This window comes from Castor canadensis, chromosome 6 (genome assembly GCF_047511655.1).
Source record: "Castor canadensis chromosome 6, mCasCan1.hap1v2, whole genome shotgun sequence".
NCBI classification, from domain to species: domain Eukaryota; kingdom Metazoa; phylum Chordata; class Mammalia; order Rodentia; family Castoridae; genus Castor; species Castor canadensis.
In genome coordinates, this window is record NC_133391.1 from 38,886,412 (window position 1) to 38,897,410 (window position 10,999).

Sequence of the window (10,999 nt, forward strand, 5' to 3'; positions counted from 1 at the left end):
TATTTAATGGGGCATATCATTTTTGTAAACCTAACTGCCACCCCCCCACTGGATTTATAAAGGAATCCAGTAATTCAGTCTCCCTTCCTGAAACATAGTCAAAGAACCAAGGATCACTGAGGAGGTAAACAAAGGTTCTCTTCTGGGCAGCAACCACTTACAGAGTGATGAGAAGGAATGTTTTTTAAAAGGCTAACATTAAGTTGGGAGCACTCATAACTATTTTCTTATTTCTTTTAATTCTTTCCTTTTTTTATAATCTCAGATCTAATAATTTCTACTTTAAAACACAAAAACAGAACCAGAGAGATGTGATCTGCCTAAAACCTCACCTTTTGGCATAGAACTATACTTTCAAGTAGTTTATAAATCATTTGGGATATAAGTCAGACTAATGAATTTGTACAAAATAGTGACAGGATTACTGGGGATTAAGTAACCCCCGACAAAAGTACAGAATTTTTGTTTTAAGTGTAAAGCAGGAGAGTTTACTGAAATAGAAAAATGTAAAGTGGGAGAGTAGAACCCCAGAGTTGGGGGGGGGTGTCCCAAAAGAGGGTGCCCCAAAGTATAGAATTTTCTATGCTAAAATGGAAATTGAATTCTGCAAGCATTTCAATGGAAGTGATAAGAATTTCCTAGGGCCAAATACAAAGTGTATGCCTATGAGTCAGTGTATCGGGAAAGGGAGGGAGTGAGAAGGGGAAAAGGAGAGAAGTTAGAAAGAGTGAAAGTAAGAGTGAGACACAGCGAGAATGAATATAAAGGACGTATGCAATTCAGAAAATATAGAATCAGATTCAAGAACAAAAAGATGAGTCCAGCAAGAAGACCTGGTTACAAGTGATGATGGAGAGCGAGGATGAGAAACATACAGAACGGTATTTTCAGAGTCCAACAGACAGAAAAGCAAATTCAGTTTGTCATTCATTAATATACCTAAGATCCACAGCACAGTGAATGACATACACAACAAAAAAAACTAGCTCTATACATAAAGAGATTAAAAAGGGGGGGAGGGGAGCTTTTTCAAGCAAGATGCCGAAGGTGAGAGAGGAAGATTTCCAAATGACTCAGAGAAGAAGAGCTTGAGGCATAGCAGCATGAATTGCCAAAGAGCCAAAGAGAGAAATCAAAAGGAAACCAAATTCTTAGGGAATAAGGCCCAGGACGCACCAGCAAGTTGGTACACCGACCAGCCATCCAGATGGCTTAAACAGGGACTCAAGAGGGGTAATGTCACCCACACCCAAAATGGTCCATCTTTCTAGAGAGAGAGCACATAAACACTAAACACCCAAGACTCAGTTCCCTGTGGTCTTATTCATCAAAGCATACTCAAAGCTCAGCTCAATTCAGTAACTTGAGTAGACATTCAGTAAGTAAGTATCTGTAGGAAGAACAGAATGTCATATGGCTCAATTCCAGTGATTCCACATTTGTAAGCTAGCCATAGGTTTCAGCTGCCACTTGTGAAATACTATTTATTCATTATTTTCAGCAGCATTGGGGTTTAAATTCAGGCCCTGGTGCTTGCTAGGTAGGTGCTCTACCATTTGAGCCATACCCCCAGCTGAAATACTTTTAGATGCTCTGATGAAATTACCAATAAAAAGTCAAAGAGGCAGGGGGGAGAAATGACCCAAACAATGTACACACATGTGAATAAATGAATAATAAATAAAAATAAAACAAAACAAAAAAAAGTCACAAAGAAGCCGGGCACTGGTGACTCATGCCTATAATCCTAGCTACTAAGGAGGCAAGAGATCAAGAAGATCACAATTCAAACCCACCCCAAGAAAACAGACATGCTACCGTGAAAAAACCCATTACAAAAAAGGGCTGGTGGAATAGCTCAAAGTATAGGCCCTGTGTTCAAGCCCCCATACCACAAAAAAAAAAAGTCACAAAGAAATAGGGACATTTTAAACCTCCTGCAATTATGATAACAAAAAGATATTTGATAATAAAGTTTGGGAAAACCAAAATCATTTTAGAAACAAGAACTTTCCCATATAACTATTATATTTAGCTGTAAAGTATTTGATAAAGGATAAATGGAAATGTCATTTAAAATAAGTCAAAATCTCAGGGGATTTCAAATAATCTGTATCAATATAAAACAGAGAAATAAAGAATGTTCACCAAACATTGTTTTAAAGGGCAAAGAGTATGAATGGAAGAGGATGACAATAGTAGCAAGCTGGCTAAAAGAACAATGCAGCCAAGCATCAAGGCCCAAAGAGGGCAGCAGGTCTTGGGGGATGGCTGTAGGCCTTTGGGGACAATATAGTTATATGTGGAAAGGACCTGTCCTGGGCACTATAAAATAATTAGCATCCTCAGCCTCCACCTAAACACCCAGGAGGGCCCTACAGTCACTGTACAATCAAAAGCCCATACCTTCTTAATCACTCCCTTTAAAGGCTCTTCCCACACCGTTTCCCCTGGCCTTGCCCCATGGCCAACTACCAACCTGAAGGAAGAACCTATAGATTGAAGAATGCCCAGAGGGAATACTTAGGAAGGATGGTTTAAAGCTATGTCTATACTAAGTTATAAAACATACTATTTGTGATTTTTTTTTCTGTCCATAAAAGCACTGTCCAATAGAAACATAACATGAGGCACAGATGTAATCCTAAATTTACTACTTTTTCAATCTTCTATTTTCTGAATTTTCTATTAGCCACACTGAAAAGAATTTAAAAAGGAAGAAATTTGAATTAATATTTTACTTAACCTAGTATATCTAAGGTATTTTTAATATGGAGTAACTAAAAATGATTAATATTTACTAAATTGTATTTTCTTCATACTAAAGTCTTCAAAATCTGCATTTTACACTTACAATACATCTCAATTTAGACTTGAATTTGAGCACAATTCAAGTGCTCAAAAGCCACATATGACCTGAAAGCATGGATCTAGAGCAGAGAGTTAGCTGATAGGCCAGATCTGGTCTGCAGCCTAATTTTGTAAATAAAGTTTGATTGGACTACAACCATACGCATTCATCACAGTTGATGCCTGCTTCCAAGCCACGGGGGCAGAGCTCAGTAATGAGGACAAACACCCTAAGATCTGCAGAATTTAAAAAACTTATTATCTGGTCGTACATAGAAAAGTCTTGCTAAAAGCCACTCTAGAGCTTTTAATGCCAAAGCAAGAATTGTAGGAACTTTATTGAATGAAAGATGTCCTGTCCATTCTGGGAAAAAATTGCTGCATTATTATACTGCCTCTTACTCCTAAAAATGACCTTAGTAATTTACATGTCTGAACTTCAATTACCAGTTATAAAGTCTTACCAAAAAGATAATCTGGCCCAGGTCACCCATGAGACGAAGGTGCATGGTGTCATATGGATCACACCGATAGGGTACAATCACTTGCGATCCCATACGTCCTTAAGAAGAATGAATTGAAACAATGATCAACATCAACATAATATGGATATGTTACGCAACAATGATTTGGTAAATATTTAAATTCTGGCATGATAAATGAATTGATACTATTTGTAACAAAAAACATATTTTGCCATGCTAAAGATGCCATAACTTTTCAGAGTCCCTTATTCCAATCTAAATGTCTGTATAGGAAGCATAAGTGTATTCTTAATGCCACAGAGATAAAAATTACATAAATCTAAGATAGAAGTAACTCATATGGTGTTAAAATGAAGAGATACATAGCTCCTGGCAATCCTAGTCAAGGGCAACAGAGCATACTGAACTCAAGGAATTTTACTTACCAAGTTGGTTGACAACATATCGGCCCAAGAATCCTGTTGCTCCAAACACAGTGGCCGCAACACCACTAACAGACAAACGCCCACCTTTCCCATGAGGTATGAGGGCATGATGAACCTGGCGACTGGGTGGACCAAGAAATACAGATGTGGCTACTGCAGTAACAGCAGAACCTTAAGGAAAACCCCAGAGCATACAAAAATGGCACAGTTAATATAAAAGTAATTATCAATACAAATCACTTCTTACCCTGGAAACTTGTAACATTATTTTGTGATCCCTACCTTAATGACTTAAGTACCAACAATTATAAACACAAATTACTATAGCATAAAATCACTAGTACATAAGGAAATACATAACAATTACAAAGTAAATTCTATGCTCAGTTTACCTAGAAAAATAAATCAAATTAAGTCATATGATCATAACGATTCCTGGGTAAAGTGTTTGGAGAAAAGACTTAATGAGGAATAACAAGAAACACAATTCCACAAGAAACACATAACACATATAACAATGCAGTGATAAGACTGCATAAGACTGACTCATGCAGGGTAACAGAAAAGACCTATGTGGGCGGGAGGCAGAGGGCTATTGGTACAGAGCACTGGGGGAAAAGGTACAGTTCAATATAAAACCACCAAAAAATTTAGAAAGGTTAACAGCAAGTGATGTCAACTTTCCCACCACTTCGTTTTCATGGACCCAGTTTCTCATTACTAGAAGATGTATGCGTATACCCTTTATGGGTGTAAAAGAGAACATATGGCCTCAGCGTGAATCCCTTTGGGGTTAGGAAACTCACTGTTTCCTGTAGCAGCCATTCTGATTTGAGCCATTCTAAATGAGAAGATTCCACCACAAGTGGAATCAGTGACTGCTCTCCAGTAGGTGTTTATTCCTATTTTTCCCTGGAATGACAAGGAGTAAATCTAATTCCTCTTCTACAACTACGTGCAGCAATTGTACCCCAACTAAGTATTCTCTTATGCAGGTTAAACATCTCCAGTTTAAACTCAACTACTCTCTCAACTACTCTTCATATGGCAGAAATGTAAACCTCCTTTGGATAAACTCTAGTTTTCTAGCCCCTTATAATTTACTAGGACAGATATTTAAAGCAAGTTACCCAACTTTCACATAAATAGGAACAACTAAAAGGTTTAAATTGCTAAAGAATTTCTGTTCCATTCAACAAAATTTGGAGCTTAGAATGGATGCTTCATACACTTAGGGAAAACTAAAAGAAACAAATGGGAATTTCTTTTGAAAATCTGTTTGGCTCTGGGTTTAACTTCCTGGTGGCACTCTGCTGAGAAGCCACTGTTCCTCCCTATCAAAAAGTATGGAATTAAGGCCAGGTAAGCACCTGCAGTCCCAGCTACTTGGGAGGCTGAGGCAGGAGAATTTCTTGAGCCCAGAAGTCCCAAGCCAACCTGGGCAGTACATCAAGATTCTATTCCCCTCTTCTCCCCCGACCCACCAAAAAAAAAAAAAAGAAAAAAAAAAGGTATGGAATTGCAATAATATCTTGGCTCATGGAATAGTGACTGAAACCACAGGGATAAAAAATAAACAGATCAAGACAGGTGCTGGTGTCTCCTGCCTGTAGTCATAGCTACTTGAAAGGCTGAGATCACAAGGATTACAGCCCAAGGCCAGTCCAAGCAACTAGTTTGTGAGACCCCCATTTCCAAAATAACCAAAGAAAAATGGGCTAGAGGTATGGTTTAAGCAGTAGAGAGCCTGCTTTGGAACAGTGAATCTCTGAGTTCAAACCCCAGTCCCACCAAAAATGAATAAAAATAGATCAGACACATAATAACGTCATTAGTAACAGCTAAACTTTCAGAGATCTCACCAGATCTCTGGCATTATTCTAAGTGCTTAATAGGTATTATCTTATTAAATACCATTTTCAGCACAGATAATCCTTCTGAGGAGATACGATGCAAAGGCAAAGAAGAAATGCAAGTAAAACAAGAGGACCAGGGAGGGATGTTTGTTTATAACATGGAATATTACATTATGCTAATGGAAATGACCTAGTAGATGAGAGAAGTTACTGATTCAGGAGAGGGAATGGTAGCTAAGAAAAGACAGAATCAAATGCAAAGAGAAGGAACTGTACTTAGCAACTGGTCAGAAAGAGCTCATCTACTGTAAGAGAGAAGGCAGAGAGTTAACACAGGTCAGTTATTAGACTTTATAGCAGAAAACACCATTCTGGAGATTGAACCCAGGGCCTTGTGCATGTTAGGCACAAAAAATCATTCTTATCTGATTCCTTTGATTTCTCTGTAAAGCTGAGAATAAAACAAAAGTACACAAGAAGTTTTAGGAAATTGGCTATGTAAAATGATTATGAAGAAAGAGAGAGCAAACTTCCTAGATAAATGTACTGCTAAAAATCTACTTGAGATTTGTATTCATAAATTTAAAATAAGGCCAGGTAGTTGAGTTTTCCTTAGCCCCATTCTCTACCGCACTGGGGTGGGCTATGACTATGTGGAGAGTTTGGCTTATCCAAGATGCATGGTTTTATGACTAAAGAAGATGAGCTGGAAAGTTGGGAAGGGCATTGGTTAGAGCGATGAACAAGGAAAGAAGGACATAGGATTAAAAAGAGGAAACATATGATAGGGTCAATGAAATTGAAGAATCACTAGGATCAAGGAATTGATATTGCCAAGGATTGTTATAAGGATTAGAGTAAGTACACCCGGAATACTTATACATCATCTGGCACAGGAAGCTAGGTATTACTCCATGAATAATAGTTGCTTCCATTTAAAATAATTTTGAAATTCTCCATAAAGCAATGTTACCCTAATCTAACATTTTTTTTCAACAATTACAGGCCAACCACTAGTCTAGAAACAGTGGCTATCAAAATTAAAAAGACAGAATGCCTTGCTATAAAGCTCACGGTTTAGAGGGTTGACAGGAGAATTAATACTATCATAAAGCACATCTGTCATGATGCCTTGCAAATAGAAGGTGCTCAATATAATTTATTATCTTCTTGGGCTCCAGCTTCTCCATTTTTCCATTTATTATTAATACCATTAGGAGAATAATATTCCTTATTCATTATTTATGTATTATATTCCTCTACTCCAATACTTATATTCATTATCCACTGTCATATCCAAACCAGTAAGTCTTGACATATTTGCTTGCACAGTGCACTAGTTTTATAAAAGTATTTATTTAAAAATTATATACATGTTCTTTATAGTACCAATATGTTACACATTACATAGCATATATTAAAGCACTTAGAATAGTTTCTGATTATACAGTTTAAACTATTTAACTGTTAGCTATTGTTATTATTACGGGACACATTTTTTAAAAATTACAGCACCAATGGTTCATCTTCCAAAATCTACTTTGGAGACTGCTAAACTCTGCTTGCTTTCAAAGGCCTCCATTATCTGATCCCACCTAACACATGCAACCTCTTTTCCTAGTATCCCAGCATACAGTCATTTCAATGCCTCCAAGAAAAGTCACGACTCAATTCTCACTACCATTTTTTTCCCTTTTTATTCACTTATATTAATTGTGCAAAGGAATTTCATTGTGATATTTTCACTTAATCACCATTTCTTTGTCAACAGAAAATATTCAACTTTGTTGACTTTTCAGATCCTAAGAACCCTAAAGAGATAAGTCGAGGCTACAATTCTCCCCTGGTGTTCCAATCTTCCTTCACTACCTCAAATGACACCAATCTTTCCCTTTTTTGATTTTGTATTATACTCAATAGTCTTGCCACACTTAAATCCAGTAAGCCCACCTTGTTCGTGGATTTATTACACTCACTTTTAACAAAGCACAATCAAAAAAATAAATAAAATCAAAAGAAATCCAAAAAATAAAAATTTCAAATTCCATGTGTGCTTTACATAGAAGCTCTCAGTCCATGTTATCTTAGTTATGCTTAAATTGTTGTGTGATCTACCAAGTGTGTCTCTGCCCTTAATTCTGGGAACATATGCCACCCAAAAAGCAAGGAAAAAGTTAATGTGCTTAAGTGCTAAAGTGAAAATTTTACATTTGTTGAAAGGCAGCATGCTTTTAGCATAAATTGGGCAGCTCCATGGTGAAAATGAACCACATTATCTACAGTACAGTACTGAATTCTATGCATACTGAGCATGCGTGGCTTTTCCTCAACAGTCCTCTCCTTGCAACCACACACCTGAGGATACCTAGGGTCTAAAGTAAATACGGTTCTGTACTACAGTGGAATATGCTACACACTACACTTGCCTCTTCAGAGTTTACTGAAAACATATTACTAAAAACTACAAAGCACAGTGGTTAAGAGCACAAGCTACAAAAGTAATTTAAAGTAAAAAATATCTGAAAATATCTAAACTATGGTAAGCAGATAGCAGGTACTCAAAGCGCAGTTATCATTCTATCTTCATTATGTCTCACCAACCAGTATCAGTTTAACAAGAACTAGCAAATGCTTCTGCAAATAAGTCATAGCTACAAAAAACCAACCATTATAAATGATCTATCCTGAGACAGGAAAAATGAGGCACAGGAAACAGCAGCCAGGAATTCAGAAATACACATTTATTAATACCTTAATTAAAAACACAAAGGAACCACTTTTTTTGCTTTAAGCTTCATACTCCCTCATTAAGCTGCAGCTTAAAGTTTAAAAAAAAATAATAATAAAAGCTCTCTCTCTCTGACCTTGCTTGCTTGCCCAAATGATTAAGTAATTACTATACTCTGGGAACTGAGCAAGAATTTCTTAAAAACACCTAACCTTGGGTGGGGGTTGGGAAGAGGATGGTACAACATTTGGTAAAATTACTCCTTTGATCACAAAAGTGTTTGCAAAGGAAGAAATATTCATCTTAAGGAATGACACCTGGATTAAAAGTAGCATCTAATGAAAACCATCCTTTGTTTAAGGGGATAATCATGGAAAATAGAAACTATGTCTGAGCCCAACTGATAATGTCAAAACAATATAACAGTAAGAATGAGGAAATGTACCAGGTGTCCAGAACAAAGAGGAACACTTAATCCTCAAAGGAATTTAAGCCAAATCTCCACTTTTTCATCAAAAATAACCCTGATGTTAGAACACTCGGTGCACCTCTCTTAGAGGTGCCCACACCCACTTCTGGGTGTGGTTGTATTATCCTTTCTTTGCTTTATTAATAAACTTTCTCGGCCTCCTCCTCAACTTGTCCCAAATTTTTTTTTTTTTGTGATAATGTCATGAACTCACTACAATGACCAGGTAGGGGCTTCCTTCCTTTTGGAGACCTCCCCAGAGCTTCACCAGTACAAACTGCACCATGCAGGAATACTAGCCAATATGCAAAACAAAAAAAAGAATCCTTTATACACTCCTGATTCTCACCTCAGCTAGACATTAGAACTACCCGTGTTTTTAAAATTTAAGGCACAAAGAGTTATTCTCAAAAATTCTGATTCGAGAGCTCTAAAATGAGTCCCCATTTCTAGTCTTCATAAAGCTCTAACAGTGATTCTAATTTGAGGCAATTTTGAGAGCAAGTGACTTTTTTGGGGGGGTGGGGAGCGGTATTGGGGTTTGAACTCAAGGCCTCATGCTTGTTAGGCACTTGAGCCACTCCGCCAGCAGCAAGTGACATTCTGTAATGACTAAAATACACTATGGGAAAGATCTTCAGGGAACTGAGCGTGTTTGTGGAGGAGGAGAGGGTGAAAGGATGACGACGAAGTGTAACTGTACTCCTAATTGCTTTTCTTGCTTTTGAATGAATGGAAGACTAAAATGTATGTTTTCAGTTTGAGGACTAAGCGCTGATCCAATATGAAGAGAAACAAACTGCTGACGAACTCTAAGATATCCTTCACTCGTCTTCACTTTCCTTTCCATAAACCTCCTGATTCTTTCTCCACAAACATCCCTGTCTTCCCCAGACCCTAGCGCTTCAACTAACACATTCTACATCTGCAGGACGTTTTGCGTTAGAAACATGCTTCTGTAAGTATTAAGTTCTGAGACCCCCTGAGGTTATGGGACTATTACCTCCATTGTGACACGAAGAATCCGAAACTGAGCCCAATTAAGGGTTTGCACAAGGTCATAAAGTCAGTCCAAGATAAACCTTTCCACTCCCCATTTTTTCCTCTCCCTTTCAGATTCCTCCCTCCCTCCCGCTCCCAGAACAAATATCTCTCAGAACCCCAAACCCTTACAACCCTATCAGAACTCTGACTTTCTCAATCCTTTGTCTCCACCTCTTCCATGCCACTATTCGAGTTCTCTTGTCCCCGTCCCAAGTGCACAATTTTATCCTTGAGCCAGGGAGGTAGAAAAGGAGAACACGGACAGAAGCAGCTCCGACTACACAAACGAGGGTGCTAAAGCGTCGGCGGGCCGCTGCAGCACGGCGCCACTCCCCAAACCTTAGATTCCCGTCTCAGAATCCTGCAATTCCTAGTGACACTTACGTGACATTGGAAGGGCCCAGAGAACCCGGGGGTGAGCGGCGGCCGCCATCTTGTCCCACAATCCCCCACGGCCGGCGCTCCGGCCGACTACGGCCACTGAGCGGGCTCAAACGTGACTCCGACTTCCGTCTGCGCATGCGCCAGTCGGCCCTGGCTGGTGCGCTTCTCGGGTCTTGGTGGAGTTAAGGCCGTGAAGGGAGCGGAGGTGGGGAAGGAGAGAAAGAGAAGGAGAAGGGGTAGAAAAGAAAAAAGAATTTGGAATCTCAGGTCTGGAATGGACCGTAAAGAAAATTTCTTATTGGTGAGGAACCGAAGTTCAGTCAACCAGGAACTGACTCAAGGGCATGCAAAATGGCAGAACCCAAAGTGGAGAAGCTCAACTTTGCTGACTAGGGTCACTCGTCCCTGAAAACTTCTGCTCAGGGTTAGGGGCTTGGCTCAAGTGGAAGAGGGCTTGCAAAGCATGCTCAAGGCCCCGATTCAATCCCCAGTGTGTATGTGTGTGTATATATTAAGTCAGCAGCCACCGTGTGAGGAGGCGTGGCCCGGGAAGTTCCCAGGGCCCAGGAGAGAGAAGGGGTGTAAAAGCAGGTGGATAATGGTGGGGAGAGAAATAGAAATTTTAATACACCCAAACTAATGTACGTGGGGCTTTTGCACTTGCCGCCCCTTTTCCTGGAATGCTCACTCTTGTTCTCATCAAACACCCATTCAAGTCTGCTCATAGGTGATCTCTGGAGATTACTTTGACCACCTTG

At 39.0% G+C, this 10,999-nt stretch overlaps 1 protein-coding gene across 1 annotated transcript in view; it reads right to left on the reverse strand.

Moving 5' to 3' along the window:
- Window positions 1–10,383, reverse strand: part of Ndufa9 (NADH:ubiquinone oxidoreductase subunit A9) — a 36,459-nt gene extending 26,076 nt beyond the window's left edge. The window contains exons 1-3 of the mRNA XM_020180605.2: window positions 10,242–10,383; window positions 3,761–3,931; window positions 3,315–3,412 (exon numbers count right to left, since the gene is read on the reverse strand). Coding sequence (XP_020036194.2) covers window positions 3,315–3,412; window positions 3,761–3,931; window positions 10,242–10,290 — 318 coding nt within the window. The 5' untranslated portion in view covers window positions 10,291–10,383. The remainder of the gene's footprint in view (window positions 1–3,314; window positions 3,413–3,760; window positions 3,932–10,241) is intronic.
- Between the last annotated feature and the right edge of the window lie 616 nt (window positions 10,384–10,999).